A 20,094-nucleotide genomic window follows, 5' to 3' on the forward strand; every position below is an offset into this window, starting at 1 on the left:
TCCAACATAATTTGCTGGCTGATATGGAACGATGATGATACAAATAGATTGACAGCTTAATAGTGCCACCTGAAGTGTCACCTTGATAAAAGGTGACATTCGCTTTCCTCATTAGATAGATGGAAGCTAGTCCCCGTGGTGACAACTTGAAGAGAAAAGAGATTAAGGAAGGATCAACCAAACAAACAACGAGTGTTAGAGATTTTACATCTAACAAACACTGGTCATTAAAGTGAAAACATTCCTGGCTCAGGAGGCATACGTCCGATTCCCTCCGACAAATGACGAATTTGGGATAATGTTAGGGTGAAGTTCAGTAGAATTCTCGTTCCAGGGGCCCGTTTCTCGAAAGTCCTGGTGACTTAACGGGCCCGAAGCCGAGTTTAACACTCAAAATTTAAAGAATAGGAAAGCAGGTTCTAGCACCCAAGCCAGTCCTTTTATTTCTTTAGCTGATAATTTTATTGCATCATTTTCAAAAGTTTTGAATTCCCCATCTGGAATGAAAACAGAACAGCTTTACGGGCCCGTTAAGTTACCTGGACTTTCGAGAAACGGGCCCCCAGACCCCCTCCAGCGAAAAAAACCCAATTCCTTTAAACTTTTACATAATCAAAACTGCATTAGGACTTCTTTACGCCTGAAAGGTAATTGCAGATTACGACAAAATGTTGTTGCATGTTTTCCTATGATAATGTAGCTTTAACTCTAGAATTTGAAGAATATATTCATATATATTCAAGCTTTCACTCTTCGAGAGACTCTTCAATTTAAACAGACAATTCTAATCACCATGGAACGTTGATTGAGCTTCTTAGAAAACTTTTGACAATTTAATTTGGCTCCAAAATAAGCAACGACACCAGGAGGTCCACTGTTGAGTCAAATTCGGAATGGGTTGAGGAAAAAAAAGAGAGGATCATGATCCTAAGTTTGTTACCTCAATACTTATCATACAACTCTGCGAGAAATTGATCTGAAGTTTGTCACCTGCTAAAACTGAATGGAGAAGAACTTTCATAAGCACAAAATGCTCCCTGATCACAGAATAATAATTAACTGTCATTTCGCTGTGAATGTGTGAATGTAAGGCACTCAATATCATCAAAAATACGAATATTGTGTAATGAGTATTTTTAGGAAATCTACAATGATTTAGAGATCGATGCAAAACTGCTCAGGCCTTCTTCCGGCTGAAGCAGCTTCTATCAGCAAGCTGCAATACGTATATAGATTTGACCTAATCATCCTAGATGGGATCACTAAATTGACGCCGACTAACCTGAGATCACCTGATGCCATTTATAGAGAAAAGTACAACCTGTTTTATATTATATTATTAACATCTCCATATAACGCAACTGAGTAATTGCAAAAGCAAATCATAAAATTTAGGCAATGTGCGGAGGGTGTTGTACGTATCAAGAGACTTTCAAACTAAGGACTGTTGCAAAGAGGATTCTTTTATTAGATATAACACACTATTATTATAAAATTTGTTATTAATGCACAAACCAGAGTTGCAGTCCATTTCATCAATCAATGGCAGAGTCATTTTTCCTCTAAGATATCCTCGGGGCTTGGGTTTTTATTCCTTACATCTCCAGAACTCACACCATTTCGCATTATTGAGTTTCGAGTTGGATTCAGCCCGGTTGTTGTTGTCCTCTCCTTTCTGTTTTCACTGGGTAACCAGCGAAAGCTACGGTGAAAGGCTTGACGGAACTCTTTATTTCGAAAGTAATATATGAATGGATTGATTGCTGATGAGGTAAAAGCGATTGCCTCAACCCAAGGCCACACAATAAAATATAATCTGTCAACTTTATCCCATTCATTTATCACGGTATAGTAACAATCAACAAACAGAACAACAAAACTGGGTATCCATGCGATGATACAAGCACCTAAAACGAAACCGATTGTTTTTATAGCTTTAAAGTTTTGCGTTGTAGGAACTACGGAATTGTCGTGGGATATTGTGGGATTTTCTCCTGCTGATATTCTTTGAAATTGCTTTTTTGCCGCTTTGAAAATAAAAATATAGGAAAGTGAGACTACAAGTATTGGAAAAGCAAATGTTATAACTGCCACAGAAATCCACAGCACTGAAACATCAATACTTTGCTCGCCATGTACTGACAACATCGAGAAAGGAAGACCCAGTGAAAATAACCACACCAAAATTATCACCAGGTGACATCTTTTCTTGGTGACAATGTCCTGATAGCGAAATGGAAACCGAATGGCAATAAATCGGTCGATTGAAACACAGCATATGTTGAAAGTAGTGGTGACGGTCGTGTGAATCCACAAAAATTCTAAAAAGAAGCTAACCGCACTGTGAAATGTTAACCACCATGTGAAAATGACCCACACAGGGACTATCACCAGCCCAACGAAAAGGTCAGCTACGGATAAAGAGGCCAAGAAATGGTTGGAAATTGTTCGTAGAGACTCGTGTTTGTAGAATAGCCACAACACGACTGCATTTCCAGTTACTGCTGCAAAACCAGACAAGGAGAGCCACAGTGATAGAACGATGGACGCTGCACTGCTAAGCTGAACGTTTGGGTCGTTATCATTCATGGTTAGATGGCGGACAGCGACAGCAGAAGAAAGAAATTAAGCTTTGGAAATGCTTGAAATTTTCCTTTCCTCTCTGCAAACCAAACAGATCTTTCTGAAACTTGAGTGTTTGGATAGATGATCATATCCCAGTCCATCCAATACCCTTTTTTATTTACAGGCGCGCCTTATTGGTCTTTAAAAGTTTCCGAAAAGGTGAGTTGAAAAAAGAAAAAGAAAATAAACAACAACAAGAACTCTTTCAGCAAAATGTTTCGAAATCTTTATCAATGTCTTAATCTTCCTGTCATTATGAAAAAGAGTTGTCGCTACGATTCAAGTGATTTTGTGGAAAATTTAGAACCAAAATTAACAGAAAAGTTTCCCTTGACATGCAGGTGTTTTTATTAAATTGAAACAGGATGTCTACGAGGAAACTCTCAATTTGAATACTCATATCGCTAACAACTCCTGGTTAACAGTTAAATGGAGTTTCGTTCTAATCACAAAAGTGACCGCATTGATTCCTACCGAGTTAGCGGGCCAGTTTAATGATAAATGTTGTAGTCTGATCTAACAACAGAAAAAGTATATGTGTCTAGAATAATTGATGACTACCAAAATGAAGTATGATTTTAATCTGTCATTATTTGTTTTCAAGAGTAAATATCAGTCTGGGTCACAAGAAACTCAGCTCTCAGTCTCCTGAAAATTTAATGATAAGCTCTTTCGGAAGTCGGAAAAGTCATTTCGTTTTTTTTTATGAAATACGACTAGACCAATGACTCGGCGATGTCAAACAAACGTAAAAATGTATCGTACAGCTGTAATTTTAGACATGTGCCATTACAGCTTTTCTTTGGGCTGGAAATTCTTGTAAACTACCGCAGTTAATGGGATAAAAAAATATAGCGCTCGTCAGGTAAGCAGGAACTATGCCAATATGTTAGAGCGAACAGAGATTTTAGAAGAAGAAAGAGTTCTAATCCCGCAAGACTGCCTTTGTACACCGAAATTGCCACCAATTCATCGTTTTACGTTTTTTCCCTTTGTCCAGTCTACAAATATAAATAAATCAGTGCTGCATATCCTGAAACTCGTTTGCTAGGCCCCAACATAAATCAAAACAAACCACTGGGTGGAGTTAAGTGGCTATGAACAAAGGCCCATAGCCGCTCTAATAAAAACGTGTTTTGAGATCTTGAGAAATTTACGAGGCACAAAATTAAACATTTGGCCCGGTAAAGGTAGGGCACCCAAAAACGAAATTGGAAAACAACAACCAAGCACTCTGCCGAGAGGACAAAATAGGGGCAGGGTTGGGAGCGAAAACACTCCTTTCCCAGCCAGCCAAAGAATAGAATGACGCGATAGCAGCAGATTGTGCAATACCGACCTTTAGTCTTAAGAGGGTCATGCATTGATTTAACCCCGGGACCTCTAGGCACATGTCCGGATGTTGTCACGTAACCAGTAACACGACAAGACAATTAAACATTAGATTGCCAGGTGAAAAAACATAAAAATCCCGTTCGCAAGCAAATATTTCATTTATGTTTTTCCCCTTTGTCCAGTCTACATATATGAATAAATCAGTTCTGCATATCCTGAAGTTCGTTTGCTGGGCCCCAACACAAATCAAAACAAACCACTGGTTGGAGTTAAATGGCAATGAACAAAGGCCCATAGCCGCTTTAATGAAAACATGTTTTGAGATCTTGAGAAATTTACGTGGAACAAAATTAAACCTTTTATGGCCCAGTAAAGGTGAGGGCACTCAAAAACGCCAAAGAGCATTAGGATTCTCTGCAATCCTGATGCTCACCCCACCCAAAGGAAATGCAGCACTGGAAAAAGGAACTGCTGCCCTTGCAAGCAGACTCCTCTTCTCTATTACAAGGAAACAAAAGGAGTAACGTAATATAACTAAGAAAATCCGAATAATTATAAACTCTTATTCTTCTTAACTGGGGAGCCACGACCCTTGCAAGTAAGCCCCCAAGATGTTTATGATTTAAGATACACCTACAAGCTGCAAGATTGTTGTACTACCTCGGGATACAGATAGATAGCAACAGCATTAAAATTAACCTGATGGCAGATGTGCCTTCTTCACTTGCTTTTGTTGCTTATTGGCTGTTCTGAAAATACAAATGTAGCAGAAAGATACCACCATGAACGAAAATACAAATAACATAAATGCGAATGATAACCACATGTTACGAAAAATAGTGTTGCGTGACATGCGTGGCCTTCTGGAAGCTTCGCGAAAGGTCATGGCTTGTTTATTTTAGTACATTATCTAATCGTTTCCAAAAGCGGTATATTTTGTAATGTTGCTATAATTAGACCTTTTTTAGAAAGTTCTAGTACTTTATCGCGTGAGTATATAAGTAGGATAGGTTAAACGAAGTTTTAACTAAGTTTTGACAAGCGAAGAGAGTTGTTCGTGAGCAGTCGTGATCGAGGGAAAAGAGATCAAGCGTGACGAGGCAGTGTTCGCTGAATTTCGCGAAGGCCGTATGTATTTTCAAATTTATTGAAGTTGGCGGAGGCCGTGTGTATTTTTCAAGTTTATTGAAGTTGGCGGGGGCCGTGTGTATTTTACAAGTTGCGTGAAGTTGGCGGAGGCCGTGTAAGTTTACTAAGTTACGTACTAGTGTAGAGTTTATTGAGTAGAAGCTACGTTCATTTTGGAAATCTTGTTGCTGTTCCGACAACCCTGCGTTCTGTTTAGACTGCAAATCACCTGCCACTCAACCATCAAACTCGTAACACCACAGTTCTGCTTGATGACCAGAGGATTCATTTTTGACAAATACTACTGGGAAAGGAAGGAACAGAGAAATAACCCAGATTACAGTTATCAACACACAACATCGTTGTAGTGTCGTTACCTAATACGGTCATACGCTAGGGCCCGGATGTTAACGCACGAGGCGAGCGAGGGAAAAGAGTGTACATGTATAGTAGTGAGAGCATGAATTAAAGAAACGTTCGAGTAGAGCTCTCGCCTGTATTCAAAGCCACTTACCCTCCATTACAATCGTTTCCTTGATAGAATCCCTTCAAACTGTTTTTGGATAGAAAGGACAAGGAGAGAAATACATTTGTCCATTGATGGCATACTGGAAAGAGATACGCTAGTAATGGCAGAGTGTCTTTCTGAGTATTTCTCATCCATGACCAAGGGAAAAAGAGGTGAACAGGTAGATGATTTAACTGAGAAACATTTTATTGCGCATAGCAGTCTACCTTTCATTTCTACATATATGGGGGAATCAAATGATTCCTTTTGTTTCAGACCCGTAAATCATCATGAAGTGAAGGATGCCCTTGAAGATCTTAATACTCGTAAAGCAACTGGATATGATGGTTTGCAACCCAGAATTTTAAAACTAATAGCTGAGGAATTGGCCCCTTCACTAACTAGGATTCTCAATACTAGCATCGAACAAGGGACATGGTTATCCCATTGGAAGAGAGGGGAATGGGAACCGGTCCACAAGAGTAGTACCTGTCCTCGTTCTTAAACATGGAATCACTAGACTCTTTTAACGTTGGTTCCCAGTGCACATTACGACTGCAAAATAAACGGCTGAGAAAAATGGCAATATGAGGGGTATGAACTCTTATGATTGCCGAATAGGACCCACACCAACCACATTCTCTCCAAGATGCCTCTCGCATCAGTCTTAGCTGTTGTGCAATCTCTATAGATATTTATTAGAAATGCGACTCTTATATGGTATCACCATACAATTATGAATATCGCTTCTCGCAGAATTAAGTATCAATCAATTTTAACAAATCAGTGACACACAAGGCAGTCTTCATGAAGATTGTGGTTTTACCGATCCCTGCGATCGGCAAAATGACGATAGCTGATACCAGTGATTGAATTTGTCGGCTTTCGCTTTGTGCGCCCGGTTTGGCAGCTTACCTCGTTCATCTCAAATAATTCCCAGTAAAGTCAGTCGTTCAGGCTGGGGATATTAATACCATGTTTTACAGATTGGATCCTGGGATTCAAAGTGACAAATTGCCACGTATGATTGTATTGATCGATAGCAAAATTTGCACGCAATTTTTGCTGCCTGGGGCGACCAAATTGCCATTATTATATATCCAAATAATTAAGTTTTCGAGTTGGCGACGGAGGTATTCATGAAACTTGAAGAATGACAGAACCATTAGGTAACATAAAGAAACCCAAGTTTGGGATTATTTCAAGCAGGATCTTCATTTAGATTCAAACTGAATTTCTCGAAAAAAAGACATACGAAAAGTAGCTTTTAAGATCACAATCTGCTCATCATTTGGGTACAAGTATGTTTGAAAATTGTAAGACCAATGTTTTCTTTGAATTGCCCTTCGTTAGTTGTTGCTAGCCTCATAAAGTGAGACATCCTTATATTTTGGTCTATCCAGTTCCCAGTTTCGGTCCGGTTTTACCTCCACTTGTAGAGTGATTCTTCCGCTGGGTTTACAAGGCAACCAAGGTACGACAAAACACTTGGCGAAACTCCCTATTTCGAAAGAAGTAGTTAATGGGTTGATCGCTGATAAAGACGTGATCACAGCAGCCGAAGGCCAGACAACTAAGATTGATATCTTTCCTTTACACTCGTGTTTTGCCCAAGGATTTAAGCAATAGAGAACTTTTACCGTGGGTACAAACTCTCATTTAAACACGAGGTGAGAGTTTACTGATAACAGAAAAGAAATCGATTTGTAAACTATCCGGATCTAGAAGTTGCCTGTTGAGTGAAAAAAGAATGCTGTCATCGATCATTAGGGATCCACAAATTAGTTTGTGACAAGCCCAGCTAAAGAGTCAATAACGGGCAAAGACGCCTAAAATCAGTTCGAGTTTGTTCGTAAAAAAACCCCAGCGCAACTGTGTTTTCAGTTGCAGCTGCTAAATTGGACAAGGAAAGTGGCAGAGATAGATACATGGTCGCTGCACAGCTGAAATGTTCGCCCAACTCAAACAGTTGATTTTCATTTACATTTTATGTAGTCGACAGGAGAAGTAAGAGAATAGTGTAACAGAAACTGAAATAATATATTTGCCTACAATCATATCAAAGTGTATTCGTCTCAGATATGCTGTTTATTGAAAGCATGAACTCCATTTTCTCTTAAAATGTTGTGATGGGTAAATTTATAATAACATCCAAATCTGCCATTCGGTCTGTTATTTTTATTAACAATAAATATTTTGCAATTATTCCCAGAAATTCAATCCATTACATGAAAGTGGTATTGTTCCACTTAGGAAACATTTTTCTCTCGCCAATTTCCGTTGCAAAGCAGGCTATTTTTAGTGCAAAGGATGCCATCATCCGCAATTTGCGCCTGCCGAAAGACAGTTTCCTTGGGGACAGATTTTGATTTTGGACAAACTGACACGTCCATCACGCTTAAAATGACTCTTTTACAGAAAAGCAGACTAACATTAAGAGGTTTTAGAAATATAAATGTAAGTCAATGTTGGTAAGAAAAGCTTCCGGGTCTAAGTCTGTTTGGAATAAATTTTCACTTTTGATACCCTCGAGTCCTTCGAAGAAAAGCAAATCCTAGCCTTTATATGCAAAGGATTTCACTAAAAACAAGTTCTACGTCAGTTCTTTATACATCATGCCCGAATCAATCACTGACGAACGACTAATGCTTAGGGAAAAGCGTTTGACATAAATATTACATGTCATCAAAAACTTGAATGTCTAAACTAGGTCTAGGAATTAATTTAAGAGAATTATATAAAAGTGCTGAGGAGTCCTGTTTCCCGTTTTGAACACCATTTCTCTACCAGGGGCCAGGCGTAGAATTGATGAGGAAGAGATTTATAATTTTCGCTTTCCTCAGAGCCCTGTTTCCTTACTTGCAAAGCCGGCACTAGTTCCACCATTTCGTAACACTGAGCTCTGCTTTGGTTGTGCATTAAGGTCTTGTGCATTTTGTTCATGAACACGAGGTAGCCAATGGAAGGTGCGGCGAAAGGCTCGGCGAAAGTCGCTATTTCTGAAGTAATAAATCAATGGGTTGATTGCTGATGAAGTAAAAGCGATTGCCTCAACCCAAGGCCATACAACTCTGTCTACTTTGATATCGTCACAAAGGCGACTCGCCGCCGTATAATAACAATGAACCACAAGTAAAACCAGACTGGGCATCCATGAAACAATATAGACACCCAAAATACAACCGATTGTTTTAATAGCTTTGAAATTTTTTATGGCTCCATTCCCTGGAATGCTATTTACGTCGAAGCTTTGAAGATTTTCGCTGGGAAATGTCCTTTTGTATTGATTTCGTGCAGTTTTAAACATAAACATATAACAAAAAGTGACTAAAAATAATGGAGCTACGTGTGTTACAAATGCCAGAGACAACCACAGCACTAAGTTTTCAATTTTTTTCTTCAAAATATGGTGAAATCACGGTGAAAGGAAGACCTAATGAAATTAGCCACACCAAAATAATCACCGCACAGCATCTTTTCTTGGTTACAATCTCCTGATAACGGAAAGGAAACCGAATCGCAATAAACCGGTCTACAGACACGCAGCACAAGTTAAAGGTTGTGGCGTTGGTTGTGTGAATCCACAACATGTATATACTGTTGTGCAAAGTGCTCCCAGCTGGTGGCTGAATCAAGCATCTGATGACGATCCAGGTAGGATCAAGAACCAGCCCAACTAAAAGGTCTGCTACTGACAACGAGGTTAAGAATCGGTTGGAAATTGTTCGTAAAGACTCATTTCTGTAAAGCAACCACAACACGACCGCATTTCCTGTTACGGTTGCTAATCCAGACAAGGAGAACCACAGCGATAGAACGATGGACGCTGCACGGCTAAGATGTTCGTCTGGACAACTGTTATTCATGTGAATTCAGAATTCGATGACATCAGAGGCTAGAGAAAAGTTTGACACTTTATTCTTTAGAATCGCATAGCTTAAAGTAAACACGCGCTCTGATTGGTCAATACGTCAACCGGAAGAGAGGGTATTTAGTGTGGAATCGCACCAATGCATAAAGCGATATCGCTGACGTGAGTCGCGAGCAAACATTATTGTTACGAACGTAAAAACGTAAATACAACTAGTGCTACGAAAATATGAACAAATATGAACAAATTTATAGAAAACGAATGTCTTCCAAATTTTGAATTGAAATTGAAGTTTTTAGAAAATTGGAGGAAACCACTCACGCTCAAAAGTACGAGAAAACGCATAGAAAAAGAAATCAAATTGCCAGAGACGAGGGAAGAAAGCCAAACGACAGTTCTCGCCGAGGAAAACCAAACAAGCGTTACGAAAGAAAACCAAAACAGGTATCAATGCCGGAAAAGGTCAAGCATTTTTTCCCGAAATCCAAACCATTGTAGCCTATACAGACGACGAACTGGCCTCTTTTAGATACAACATGGTTTCAAAAAACACTAGACGGCAAATTCACAAATTCGAGTGGTCGCAAAACAGTCATCCAAGCGCCCCGTGGTGATTTCGACCCAGAGGAGATATCAGAGCTCACTGGCCACTCTAATCCGGAATCCATATCCAGTTACAGCCATAATCCTCTGGAAAAACAGCAGCGAATGTCGAATAAGTTGGCCGGTTTCAACCCACGCCAAGCACGACAACTACCAACGGCTATTCAAGTCATGATTTACGGGAGATTGTTCTCAATAGCTCAGCCACGCCAAGCAACACAGCAGCTACTAGTGACCTTGACAGCAATGCCAGTCGTTCCAGTTACCTGATGACAGGAGCAGTTGGCGAAATGTTTACTGGAGTAACTTTTAATAATTCTCCAGTAAATATTTCCATAAACTTTCAGTCCAGCATTGACACCAACGAGCGACTCCCTGCGATGAAAGAAAAACAGTTAAAATTGTGACTTTTAACTGAACTGTTTTTCGCCAGAGTTTACCGAGAAATTCCATTCTTAATCATTATATTTTGAATACACTTTTTTTTTACAACCGTAAAGCACTTACCGGTTTTTTGTAGATCTTGCTTTGATACCGGAACGCTTGAAATTTTAATTTCGCTTGAGGATTTGACCATTCAGTTGTTGATTGTCGGCGCCACATTTTGCCAAGTTGAGTGGTAGCAGGCAAATCTCTGTCTTGAATAACTCCGTATTGTGTACATTTAGTTTTTTGCTGAAGTTTGTAAAATGTGAGGCACCGCTTTCTCCACGAGTTTAAAATAAAAGTGGTTTTCATTCTAAAAATATCTTGTTCGCTCCATTCGCTTAAATTGCCCTACGCTGACTAGACTTCTATTTTGCCTTAATATTGTACAATTCAACAAAGAGCAGAACTATATGTGGCATTCAGCAGACGATGCAGGCAGTAAAAACAAAATCGATTATTTTGAAAGCTTTTCAATTTTGCATGGCACGAACTCTAATATTCTCGCCTGAGTCAGGAAACTTCTAAAATGCCCCAGAATTGTTTTCTGGCTAGTTTGAAAATGAAGTTATAGCAAATGGAGACTAATAATAATGGAACTACTGAGCGCTGCACATACAATGAACGTAACCCTTTTTTATCCTTTCTTAGTAGTTGAAAGAAAGTTATCGGAAAAGGAAGACTCAATGAGATAAACCACACTAAAATAATTACCGCAAAGCATCTCCTCTTGCTTGTCCTGATACCGGAAAGAAAACCAAGTCGCAATAAAATGGTCAACTGAAACACAGTGGCCACGGTTGTGTGCATCCACAACATTAATATAATCATAAACAAGTTGCTGTAAGTTAATGGCTTAATTTAACATTCGACAACAATCCAGAAAATACTTTATGACATGGCCAATCAAACCATCCCCCGCTGAGGTTAAACACCGGTTAGAAATTGTTCTTAGAGACTCCTTTTCATAGAACAGCCACAACACAACTGCGTTGCCAGTTACAGCTGCTAGGCCAGAGAAGGAGAACCATACTGATAGTACAATGGACGCTGCACTACTGAGATGTTCCTGCAGGCAGAAAACTTCCATGCTTATTAGGTGTAAAGCAACAGTAGTAGCCGAGAAATAAGTTTGTGAACAGTCTGAAATTTTTAATTGTCTGCCTTCGTTAAGGAAAAGATGTTATTGAATATGAAGCGATGCCGCCTTTTCGTTTCAGTTACATAGGATTATTCACGATTTTCCTTAATGATAAATTGACAGGTTCATTCAGTTTATATGCTATCTGTTTTAGGAAAGGTACCCATGAAATTAAAAATATCGAAACTTTTATGAAAGCATGCTTTCAAACTTACATTTTATGTCATCCTCTTCAGTCCATCAGTGTCAAAACAGCGAGATCTCAATTTATTCGCCAAAATAGAAAAAAAAAAATTCAATCGAACTTCCCCTTCGACAGGCAGCTGCTTCCGTGACAAGAAATGCACATGAAAACGGAAAAAATTAAATACTTTTCAAAACCTATTCTTTTCCCACGTAAATCACACATAATTATGGTCAGGGGGGTACTTGCTTGAATCCACTCAAACCAAATGTTAAATTTGAAGCTAATGGGATAAATGTGTTAAGTTTCCAATTCAAAATTGAGCTTAAAAAACGTCTGTAATTTAAGACCCGTGGCAGGTTATGAGCAAGTTAAACAAATTCAAACCGAGGGGGGAGGGGAGGGGGTGGCGGTGGCGGGGTTCACTGAGGAAAAACTGGTTTATTTCAAAAGACATATATAATTAAGATGGCTCCCTATACGGCAACCAGGTAAGTGCCCAAAAAGGAGATTTGACCAAAGTGGGGACATAATTCGAGCATTATACCAAGAAAAAACACAGAGGATTTTTAATTAGAATGCAAATCTCTACTTTTACAAAAAAAAATTACAAATGAAAGTTATAGTTCGCCCATCATCTATCAATTGGAGGCAGAGTCCTGTTTCCTTTGAGATGTCCTTAGAGCTCTTTCTCTTCAGTTATTTTCTATATCTTCAGATCTCACACTATTTCGTGCCAACAGGCCGGTTTCCAGCTTATCTCAGTCCGCTTGCTCTTCTGCTTTTCATGTTGTTTCCGCATGGTAACCAGCGGAAGGTGTGCCGAAAGGCTTGGCGGAACTCTTGATTTCGAGAATAACATATAAACGGATTGATTGCTGCTGAAGTAAAAGCGATTGTCTCAACCCAAGGCCACACAACAGAGATCAATAAAACAGAAGAACATAATTAGTTATAACTAGGTAACTACGAGAGTACCAAAATTGGACTAACACTGGTTACAAATGCCAGCGAAGTACACAACAATGCAACATAGATGTTATCCTCGTCTTTTATCGGCAACCTCGAAAAGGAGGACCTACTGAAGACAACCACACCAATATAATGACTGTGTGACATCTTTTCTTGGATACAATTTCCTGATAACGGAATAGAAACTGAATCGTAATAAATTAAACAGGTCGACAGAAACATAGCGAATACTGAAAGTGGTGGCGGTGGATGCGTAAACCCTTAACCCTTTTGTGACGTTGAGCAAAACTTTAAGAGATGGATGAGATGAATACAACATCTGATGACATTCCACACGGGGCCTACAAAAAGCCCGACGGAAAAATTTGCTACGGACAAAGAGGCCAAGAAGAGGTAATAGTCTTTTAGAGCAACTATAACGTAATTGCATTTTTAGTCACGGCTGAAATCGAAAACTGGACCGTGACAAGGAGAGCCGCACTGAAAGAACGATGGATGCGGCACTGCTGAAAATTTCGAGTGGGTTGCTTTCATTCACGGACCAAGCGGTGTTCAGCTACTACATGAAAAAAAGAAGAAAGTAAGCTTGGAAATTAAATGCCAGAAATTTTCTTGTCCTCTTCACAAACAAATGTTACCGAAACTAGAATTTTTCTGCATTTTTTGGTAGATATTCTATTCATTGACAGGCATGTCTCATTAATCTGAATTCTCATGCTCCCGAAAACGGCTAAATAGTTGCAAAGAACAGCTCCTCTCTGGGATGTGTTGAAATCTTAATCAATTTCTTAAGCTTAATAATAATAACACTTATATAGCGCCTATTCGCATGCGTTCTAAGCGCTTTACATCCATTGTATTACAGTATGACTTAGAAATATAAAAACAAAAGATTAAGTTATCTAATTTAGATTAAAAGCGCATTTAAAAAGGTGTGTTTTCAGTTTAGATTTAAAAATATCTAAACTGGGCGAAGACTTGATTTCTAAAGGTAAGGAGTTCCATAAAAAGGGAGCAGCTACTGTAAAAGATCTAAAACCAAAAGACTTAATGTTCCATTTGTTTTGTTTTAAAAAAAAATGCAGAAGACGAACGAAGCTTTCTATTTGGTACATAACGTTGGATCATTTCATCAATGTAGACAGGGGCAAGGCCGTTTAGAGATTTAAATGTCAAAAGACGAATCTTGAATTGAATACGTTCTTTAACAGGGAGCCAGTGCAGATCCATCAGGATAGCGGTTATGTGGTCGTGTTTCCGTATACCAGTAATAAGGCGCGCAGCGGCGTTTTGAACATACTGAAGCTTTTGTAGAAGATATTTAGGCAAGCCATACGCTAGGGAGATGCAGTAGTCCAGCTTTGAATTAACAAAAGCATGAACCAGAGTTTCAGTGGTCTTCAGAGAAATAAATCTCCTAATTCGTGGAATGTTCCTCAAATGATAAAAAGCCCTCTTGCAGGTAGAGTTGATGTGAGGCACCATAGTCATAGTATTGTCAAAAATGAAGCCGACATTTCGTGCAGAATCTGATGGAAGAATCATTTCAGATCCTAATTTGAGGGATGCAAGAGCAGGTAGAGGACGATGTCGGGAGTGAAGAACCAGAAGTTCCGTTTTTTCTTTGTTGAGCGTAAGTCTGTTTAAGGTCATCCATGAATCAATGTCAACTAAGCAGTCATGAAGTCGTTCCATTGTATTGTTGCACTCAAATTCATTGTTGTAGGTGAAGGTTATATATATTTGGATGTCATCAGCATAAAAGTGAAATGACATGTTGTGACGTCGCAGTATATCGCCACTAGGTGAGGTATATAAGAGATACAGAATGGGGCGGAAAACGGAGCCTTGAGGGACACCACACAAAAGAGAATGTTTTTCCCTATTGCTCGTTATCGCTGAAGAAGAATCACCGTTACGTTTGATTTCGTAGAAAATAATAAAAAAAACAATATTAACAGGAAAGTTTCCCATGACATGCACCTGCTTTTAGCGAGAGGATGTTTACGAGAAAACTCTTGATTGTAGGAGCTCAAATTGTTAGCGACTCCTGGTTAACAGTTCAATGGATTTTAAGCTCATCAATAAAGTACACGTATTCTTGGTTCAAAAGGCGCAGGTCCGATTACTAGCAAGTCAGTGGAAGGATTTTATGGAACCTAATCTGATACTAGACAAGAATGAAGTAGTAATCCCAAAAAAATTTTTAGTGTTAATTTGTAATAATTTGTCTTCAGGCGTAAATGAAGAAATTCATTTTGTTTGTTCCCTTCCTCCTTGTGCTTTCTCGTTATGCGCACATGGCTAGTGGAGACAAGTACGGCGAAAGCCTCGGAGAAACTATTTATTTCGTAAGTAATTTATAAATGGATTGATTTCTAATATAGCAAAAGTGATAGTCTGAATCCAAAGCAATTTTCCAGCATGTCATGGGCCCTCAGTTTGAATTTGTTTAAATTATAAATTATGCAGAACTCGATGAAATTACCGACTATTTTAAGAATAATTTTTAATTCGAAGCGTAACACATTTCTCCTCTTTATTGTTGAATGAGACTACTTACTATGATATTCAGCTTCAAATTAGACATTTTTTTTGGGTAGATTCAAGTGCCCCCTGTGCTGGTCTAAGAGTGTGACATGTTTGAGATCAGCGTTAAAAAAGAAATTTTTTTAGCTGTTGACTTTTATATGTTTTTTATTCAAGAGCCCCCTGAGCTGGTCTATGAGTGTAACACATTTGAGATTAGCGTTTAAAAAGAATCTTTAAGCCGTTTATCCTTGCTGTTATTTCAAATCTTCCTTTTTTAATGTACAAATTAAAGTTGGAGACTGTTTCAACATTATTTATCAACGGTAGAGTCCTGTTTCTTCTAAGGTGTCCTCAGAGCTCTGTCTATTTAACCGCCACATCTCCTGATCTTTCCTCTTTTGTACCATCAGGTCTCCTGCTGAAAGGTACGGCAGAAGGCCTGGCGGAACTGTTTATTGCGAAAGTAATATATGAATGGATTGATTGCTGATGAAGTAAAAGCGATTGTTTCAACCCAAGGCCACACAGCAAACATCAGAGTATTGCTTTTATCCGGTCCCCCCTTTACCAAAGCATAATAAAGGTCAAGAAACGACAGAATCAAACTGGGCATCCATGTGATAATATAAGCCCCCAAAACAAAACCGATTGTCTTTATAGCTTTCAAGCTTTGCAGAGAACGAACTTTAAAATTGTCGTTGTACATTGAAGGATTTTCTCCTGCTAATATTTTAAGAAATTGTTTTTTTGCCGATTTGAAAATAAAAAGATAAGAAAATAAAACTACTAGTAACGGAATAAAAAATGCTATAAGTCCCATCGAAATACATAGCACAGCGACATTTAACATTTTCTCTTTTGATAAAAGCTCGGTCGGTATATACAACGTCGACAAAGGAAGACCCAATGAAGATAACCACACCAAAACTATCACTGTGTGACACCTTTTTTTCGTTACGATGTCCTGATAGCGGAATGGAAACCGAATCGAAATAAAGCGGTCAATAGAAACACAGCAAATGTTGAAAGTGGTGGCGGCGGTTGTGTGAATCCACAATGCCAAAGTAAAATCAAACAAAGTGCTATGAAGTGGTGGCTGAATCCAACATCTGATAGCAATCCAAACAGGATCTATGGCAAGGCCAACGAAAAAGTCCGCTATGGATAACGATGCTAAAAACCGATTGGAAACTGTTCGTAGAGACTTGTTTTTATAGAACAACCACAACATAACCGTGTTTCCACTTACAGCTATAAAACTGCAAAAGGAGAGCCACACTGACAGAACAATGGATGTTGCACTGCTGAGATGAACCTTCGGGTGGCTTTCATTCATGATGGGATCGTTTTTCAGCTGCACAGGAAAGAAAAGAAAGTAAATTTGGGATATGCGTGCAATATTTTCGTCCTCTACACAATCCAAACAGATGTTGCTGATGCAGAAACGTTTTTGCATGAATCATCATCTTAATTTATCCAGATATTCCTTTTGTTGACAGGCATGTTATGTAATAATCTCAAAAATGGTAAAAGATTATCTCTATGAAAATGTTACGTAATCTCCATGAATGTCTAAACCTTCCCCGATCTCTCACTATCGATAAAGAAAATCACCGATGTGATTGACTTTGTGGGAAATATGAAAAAAAAAAAAAATTAAAAGGAAAAGTCTTCTTTGACAAGCAGCTGTTTCAGCGACAGGGTGTCTATATGAGACTCTTAATTTTGGGTACTCATATTATTAACGACCCCTGTTCAAAATTTAAGTGCAGTTTAACGCTAATCTCAAATATATACAAACTAATCGATTGAGACCTTAAACTGCTGTAAAAGGTAAATATTTTTTAAAATAGTTTGTATATATTTTAACAATGCTGCTGAAGGACAACATGAGCAGATTAAATAATCACAAACAATTCGTGAGGAGGCGTGAGTCTGACTCCACCGAGTCATATGATCAATTTGAATGTTAATGTTAGTCTGAAGTCCAATCTGACAACAGAAATTCTCTCTGTGTCTAGAATTAATTATAAGTATGCCTCCTAAAATAATTCGTAATTCTAATCTGTTATAATTTGTTCTGGCGGTAGTGTGTTCGATCTGGTGGAAATCATTTCTTTAGGAGAATCTTAACTGAGGATATTCTGTGGGTGTACGTTATCTTCACCACCTCATCGCTTTGGCGGTGTTTTTGGCCGAGCACTTCTTGAGGAGTTACAGCTGCTTGTGAACCTTTAAAATGAATCGGGTCTGCCGCCCAATTAGCCGTCCACGGATTCCCTTCTCGCAGGTCTTCGTATAACACTATGGCCTCAACAAATAGGAATGAATTATTAGAATAATGAATAAAGATTTGACTTAGACAAGTTGTCTCTATGTCATTGGTGGTTGGCACACAATGAGGGGAACAGAAACGATAATACAAGTGCGAGGGTTCTATCTTTCTGCCTTCTTACACCAGTCACGCAAGCTGGCTTACCCTTATGTCAGGGTACAAGGAAAATGGACTCATTATTTCTATTATTCACTCAAGATAAGCACGCAAAAAAGATTCAACTGTTGCCAATTTTTAAAATTCTATAACGTATTGTGCGGAATGTGTTTTCATTCATCAATTTGCAGATTATCCTCTCTTAATCTCATATCCTGCTCCAGACAGTACGTTTGTAGGAGCAAGCGATAGGAAGACGGAAGAGTCGTTAAGAAGTTTTGCACTGGTAGCTATATTCATAATAAGCTGATTTACAGCGACAGTGGAAGAAAGTTAGAAAATACAAATTTTCCATACTCCCTACCGACCAGACAGATATTCTTCACCGAAACTGAAATTTCTTTGCACGAGTCGTCATATTAATCTTATACAGAAATGCAAATGCTTGCGAGAGCTATAAACGCTTTACATTAGCCACCCAATGAATTTTTCATTTATTAAACTCCCTAAGGCCGAACGCAAATAAAAGTACAAATTTTGAACCGATGAACGTGAAAGGAGGAAATTCTAGTGGACAGCAAAGGGCACTCTTCAGGTTTAAGATGAAACTGGTTCAACTGATCTACGTCAAGAATATTTTTGGCCTGAAACTAAAAAAAAATAAAAACTGTCATAGCCATACTGATTATTTATTTTCATCTGAAATATTTCAGAGATATTTTTGGCCTGAAACTGAAAAAAGAAAGATAGTTATAGCCATACTGGAGATTATTTATTTTCGGAATTATTTATTTTTGATTTTTTGTCAAAAGGGGAAATCAAATCAGATACTTAAAAATACATTTGTAGAGGCATATCTTCATTTTTTCGGTGCAGCGTACAAGAGAGCTTCCTTTGGTATTCTTTCTACAATTGTACTTTGTTCCCAATCTCTGTTATTCTTAATTTTTGGTTGAACTATTTCCTTAATAATTACCTTTAAAACCTTAAGAATAGCATCTTATTTCTTCTTGCAATATGACCTATGAATCAAATATAAAAGACACGGGAATAGGAAACGAGTGCCAGTCGAAGAAGATTCTGCTCGATAAATGAACTCTCTTTGTTATATTAATGAAATAGGAATAGTAAAAAGTATGAACAATATGCAGAATCGGCCAAGAAGATATCTACAATATATTTTCAATCTAAAGATACGTTTTGATCTAATTTTCACTTTTATTTATTTGCGTAAGCTCTAAAAAGGACTATGAATACGAATTACAGTTTCACCTCAAGGGAATAAACTGTCCACACTGGATTGTAATAAGTCTGATCCTTGATTTTCTTTGACTGAAGGTAACGAATGTTGGCTGCCCGGACGAACATCTCAGTCGTGCAGCATCCATCGTTTTATCAGTGTGGTTCTCCTTGTCTGGCTTTGCTACTGTTGCTGGAAATACCGTTGTATTGTGGTTGGTAAAAAACGAGTCTTAACAAACAATTTCCAGCCGTCTCTTAGCCTCGCTTCCCTTGGCGAACTTTTGCCTGGACTTGTTGCGGATCCCTTGATTATGGCTGGATATTTCTCTAACCCCTCATATAACAGTACTGTGATTGAACATATCTTATGGATTCACTCTACAGCCTGCACATCGTTGAGTTTTTCCTGTGTTTCCGTTGACAGGTTGATCGCCGTTCGGTTCCTTTCCCGCGCTATCAAGAAATTATAACCAAGAAACGATATTATAGAGCGATAACTGCGGTTTGGCTTATATCACTGCCGTCTACTTTCTTAATGATGATTGCAAAGAACGAACTAAATAATTTTCATCGTGCAGAACTATGCGGGTTTTTCTTCACCTCTTTAAAATTTCTCTTTTCAGTATTTGTGGTAACATTATGCTATATTTTCATTTTCAAAGCAGCCCGAGTACAATAGAGAAGAGAAAAGAAGAAAAATGGAAACTCCAATGACCACAAACTCCGAGCTGATAAAAACTTTCAAAGCCATAAAAACAGTTGGACTTGTTTTGAGTGTTTGTATCATAACATGCTTGCCCTGTTTAATCATGACTACTGTAAATTATCATTATCATACAAGAGCGTCTAGACAGGGTGATTCAAAGAAACTTCAAAATTAAAGCATTTCACACTGCCTGGCCTTGGTTAAGGCAACTGTACTCACTTCATCAGCAATCAACCCAATAATACACTACTTCCGAAATGGAGACTTTCAAAAAGTTGCACGATTTCCCCCAGATCATGGCGAACAATTTGATACATCATGGCCGTCGCGCATGCGAATCGCGTTACTTTGTGGACTTATATTTCTAAAGCGTTGAGACTACAAAGAAAA

General features: G+C 38.5%; 2 protein-coding genes and 1 pseudogene across 2 annotated transcripts; all 3 read right to left on the reverse strand.

The window, feature by feature from the left end:
- Positions 1 to 1,551: 1,551 nt before the first annotated feature.
- On the reverse strand, positions 1,552 to 2,589 carry LOC148723943 (beta-2 adrenergic receptor-like). The gene has a single exon (XM_088734515.1). It carries the CDS (start codon positions 2,587 to 2,589, stop codon positions 1,552 to 1,554), a length of 1,038 nt encoding a protein of 345 aa, XP_088590641.1.
- Positions 2,590 to 7,617: 5,028 nt separating this feature from the next.
- On the reverse strand, positions 7,618 to 10,828 carry LOC148723944 (histamine H2 receptor-like; annotated as a pseudogene).
- Positions 10,829 to 15,315: 4,487 nt separating this feature from the next.
- Positions 15,316 to 17,016, reverse strand: LOC148723945 (beta-1 adrenergic receptor-like). The gene has a single exon (XM_088734022.1). It carries the CDS (start codon positions 16,779 to 16,781, stop codon positions 15,732 to 15,734), a length of 1,050 nt encoding a protein of 349 aa, XP_088590148.1. The 5' UTR covers positions 16,782 to 17,016; the 3' UTR covers positions 15,316 to 15,731.
- Positions 17,017 to 20,094: the final 3,078 nt, after the last annotated feature.

The sequence above is a fragment of the Stylophora pistillata genome, chromosome 9, assembly GCF_964205215.1.
Source record: "Stylophora pistillata chromosome 9, jaStyPist1.2, whole genome shotgun sequence".
In the NCBI taxonomy this organism is placed as follows: Eukaryota; Metazoa; Cnidaria; class Anthozoa; order Scleractinia; family Pocilloporidae; genus Stylophora; species Stylophora pistillata.

Coding starts and splice junctions, on each gene's coding strand:
- LOC148723943 (XM_088734515.1), bottom strand. CDS start 2,589: ATGAATGATAACGACCCAAACGTTCAGCTTAGCAGTGCAGCGTCCATC.
- LOC148723945 (XM_088734022.1), bottom strand. CDS start 16,781: ATGCAAAAACGTTTCTGCATCAGCAACATCTGTTTGGATTGTGTAGAG.